The 4,336-nt window shown below is 34.5% G+C and overlaps 1 protein-coding gene across 1 annotated transcript; it reads right to left on the bottom strand.

The window, feature by feature from the left end:
* On the bottom strand, positions 3,289-4,336 carry LOC107607456. Its single transcript, XM_016309411.1, has 2 exons — positions 3,943-4,336; positions 3,289-3,842 (listed from the first exon to the last, which is right to left on the bottom strand). Exons 1-2 carry the CDS (start codon positions 4,334-4,336, stop codon positions 3,289-3,291), a joined length of 948 nt encoding a protein of 315 aa, XP_016164897.1.

The raw sequence follows: 4,336 nt of genomic DNA, 5'->3' as shown, positions 1-4,336 counted from the left end.
ACTTTGTTCATAGGCCAAATATAAATAATTTTTTTGGTCTAATTTTAAAATAGAAGCTCTAATATCGAGTATTAGGCACAATAAGCTACACCTACCGTTTTTGGTAGCATGATCAACAAAAATGAGAGAAACTTTTCTTCCTCGTTTTTCATTATCATGGAACATGAAATGGTTGATAATTTTGCTTCGTTTTTCAAAGTCTAAGTGTGTGAAAATGTTTATTTTCCTTTACTACAAAAAATACCATTAAATACACAAAACAGTATATTTCTATATTTGCATTTAAACTAGTAAATAATGAAGTTTTTATTTAAATAAAAAAAATTCTTTGCCATCCGTACTACAGAACTTTTCTTCTATAAATGTTATATAAAAATTAATGAACTATGATTTTAAAGATTAAATTTAATAAATATTTTATAATATTTATGAATTATTTTAAAACAAAAATAATATCATTTTTTTTGTTTTCACGATATCTTTCAATCCAACTCCATTCAGGGTTTGTCACTAATTAATAGGTTGTTGCATGCACAATGTGAGATTCGAACCTCCGACATTTATTTAAGCGAATTAGTAAACTAACCACTATATCAATTTAAGTTGGTTAAAATAATATCATATAATATAAAAAAATAAGAGTAATTATCCAAATCTCCCAAAGATTTTAAAAGCGAACATTTTAGTTCCCAAGAAAAATTAATACACATATCAATCCCCAATATTTTTTTCGTCAGACATATCAATCCTCCGTCAATTTTTTGGCGTGACTCACTAACGAAGAATGCTGAGTTGGCACGTAAATTCGCACACGTAATAGTTAAGTATCCACGTGTGCGAGAAAGACAAACAGTCCCTAGCCTAAAAATCCAAAACTACTTCCCTAACCCTAACGAAAACATTTCCTTTAGTTTCGGCCTCGATTCCTCCGATGCTCAACTCCCCTTCCATCCTTTGTCCTTCCTCCCTTTCCTGTTATCCTCTTCCGCCCCCTCCTCCACCACCATCGACCTCCAAAACCCTCGTATCTTCTCCAGTTCCTCTGGATCCACACAAAGACCCGAATTCATTTGATCTAATATGTATGAACCTTTTATGTTTCTCTAGAACCACCTCCAATCTGCAACACTATCACTATTCACTTGTTGATTTTCACATTCTAGTCAATCTCTCTCTCTTTCTAAATCCAAAACATCTTGTTTTGTTTTCTCTTTCACTCGATCATAGACTTCCATAGCCTCTCAAGGAAGGAGCTTCAAACCCTCTGCAAAAAGAATATTCTCGCCAACATCACCAATGTCGCCATGGATGACGCTCTCTCGACACTTCCCTGTGTAACGATTCTACTCTTTTCTTCGTACTCCATTCTTTCATTTTTGTTAGATCATCTCAATTATTTGTCATTGCAAAATTTTATTGTTATTCTGTTCAATTTTGATCTTTTTTTTCATGCCAAAATGCCCTTTTGTGAATATGTAAAGAGTGAACAATCAACCAAAATTTCATTTGATTATTTTTTGTGAAATGAATTTCTTTTCCCCGATTCAGTTCATGGTAAAGAATTGGATGAGTTTTTGAATCCAATTGAAGCTGAAACACCAAATTATGGTGTGGCTTCTAGAACCGCAACCCGAAAGAAACTTGTTCGAGAAGAACCACAAAGCTCAAATGTGGTATCTTCGCAAAGGCCTCAGCGTTGGACTAGAAGAGCAGGAAATAGTGACAGAGTGGTAGCATCTGAGCAAGAGAAAAAATATGCCAATGTTTTAGTCACTTCTGCTACGAGGAAAAGGGCTTCTGTAGTTTCTTTACGCAGAAAGAAGGAAGTTGAGGTGGTTGAAGATGATGAAGAAAAGAACAGGGGCAATCAAAATATCACTGATTTGACCAAGACTACTATTGTTGTTTACCCAGTTTGCCGGTATGAATTTTCTACCGATGACCCTGATCATGAGAATTAGAGTCGCCAGGGGAACAGTGGCGGCGATGGTTCGAGGTCTGGTAGTGGCGTCGGGTCTAGAGGTAGACCTGTTCTGAGGACTTTTATTAAAACGACGGAGATTTGGATTTTTAGGCCAGGAATTGTTTTGTCCTTCTCGCACATGTGGACATTCAATTGCCACATGTGCGAGGTTACGTGCTAACTCAGCATTCTCTGTTAGTAAGTCACGCCGAAAAATTAACAAGGAACTGTTATGTCTGACAGAAAAAAATGTTTAAAATTGATATGGGTATTTTTTTCTAGACTAAAATGTGTGCTTTTAAAAACTTTAGGGTGATTTGGATAATTACTCAAAAAATAATTAACTTTGAGACGGATTGAACCAAAAAGATATCCGTACCATTATATTGTGTTTAGGCCAGGAATTGTTTTGTCCTTCTCGCACATGTGGACATTCAACTGCCTCGTGTGCGAGGTTATATGCTAACTCAGCCTTCTCCATTAGTAAGTCACGTCGAAAAATCGACAGGGGACTGTTATGTCTGACAGAAAAAAATGGTGAAATTTGATATGGGTATTTTTCTTTTAGACTAAAATGTGTGCTTTTAAAATCTTTAGGGCATAGTTATCAAAACCGAACCGGTGATCGAACCGGTCAATCTACTGGATCACTGGTTCAACCGGTGGATCATTGGTTCAACCAGTTAACCCAGTCCCACATAAGTAAAACATATAAAATAGCTAAAAACTTAAAAATTAAAATTTAAAAAACATATCTCCAATAACATTTTAATAAACATTAAGTCTCAAATCTTAAAAATAAGTAACATGAAAATAAAAATATTAAGTCTTAAATCCTAAAACATTAAATCTCAAATCCTAAACATTGACTCTCAAATCCCAAACATATCTCAATTTAACACAATGAAAATAATAATCCATGGATTATATCCAAGGAGTAATTTCAAAGTTTGGATATCTTTCTTCATCTGACAAATCTGGAGCTACATCCTGATTGGTTTCATTCTGATTTGTATTTTCCACAGAATTATTATTAGTTTCATCACCATCTTGATCATCTTCCAAATTCAATTGATCTAGCATTTCAATAATGTTTCACAAATCATAATCAATAATAAGGCAAAACATTTGGTTAAAGCATTACAAAATCATCCCTAACAAAAACATACCCAAATCATCTAAAGTTGATTGAAGAGACATATTTGCAAGATCATTCCGTAAAGTATCAACTTCTTCAGGAGTTAAAAATGATGGTGAATCTTCCATTATCTATTTCGAATGATCCTCAAATGCATCAAGACAAATTGGATCATAACTTTGCTTTCTCATTCGGTTCCTATAGTATCAATTAACTTCGATTCCAGCAACCTTCCAGTAGCAACGTAATTTGTAGCATTATCCGTCACTACATGTATAACATTCTCAGGACCAACAAATAATACAACATCCCTAAGCAACTTAAACAAAGTATCAGCAGTTTTTGAGACATGAGAAGTATCAACTAACTTTAGAAAAATAGTTCCTTTAGGGCAATAAATCAAGAAATTAATTAAGGTATGCCTACAACGATCAGTCCATCCATCGACCATGATAGTACATCCAGTTTGTTTCCAAATTTTACGATAATCTTCAATCATTTTCTTTACATCTTCAACCAATTTACTCAACAAATATCCGTGAACTCTTCCATAATTTGGCCCTTTATATCCTGCACCCATGTTTGCAATAGCATCGATCATCGACTGATAATAAGCTAAATTAACCGCATTAAATGGCACAGAGGCATCCATCATCCATCTCACAATAGCAATATCACACTTCTTCACAATTTCTTTGCTTTGGAGAACTCTTTTGATAATTGGTTGAGCTCCAGGTGTTGCTGCTAATGGAAAAAAAAGATTGTAATCCCTTGAGTTGTTTTCCTTTTCTAGAGCTAGGTGCTGGAAGCCTTGATTTTTATTATTGTCACATATTATTACGTTCAATCTCATCAAATTCTCTTTCAACTTCATCACAAGAATTATAAATTTCTGCATATTCTTCTTGAGTTTTTCTTTTCTTGGTTCGAAGATCTTCATTATTTTGGTTGAATTGGTGTCTCACTACAGTTGGCACCTTTCGACATGCCTCAATATCTCCGCCTTTTCCAGCCAAATGATGCTTAACCCGGTTAATTCCTCTACCCCTAATAAGCTTCTCGCAATAAATACATAACAGAACTGGTTTTCCTTTATCCATAACTTGTTTATAATGGCCGCATACAGGATCAATTTTTCCTCTATTACTATTCTTTTGGGTTCTAATTGTTGCATCAAGAGTTGATCCTTGTTCTTGGAAAGTTGGTGTTTCTGATGGTGCATTTGATAAAGCCAT

This window comes from Arachis ipaensis, chromosome B07 (genome assembly GCF_000816755.2).
Source record: "Arachis ipaensis cultivar K30076 chromosome B07, Araip1.1, whole genome shotgun sequence".
In the NCBI taxonomy this organism is placed as follows: Eukaryota; Viridiplantae; Streptophyta; class Magnoliopsida; order Fabales; family Fabaceae; genus Arachis; species Arachis ipaensis.
This window is presented reverse-complemented; position numbering and strand designations above follow the sequence as displayed.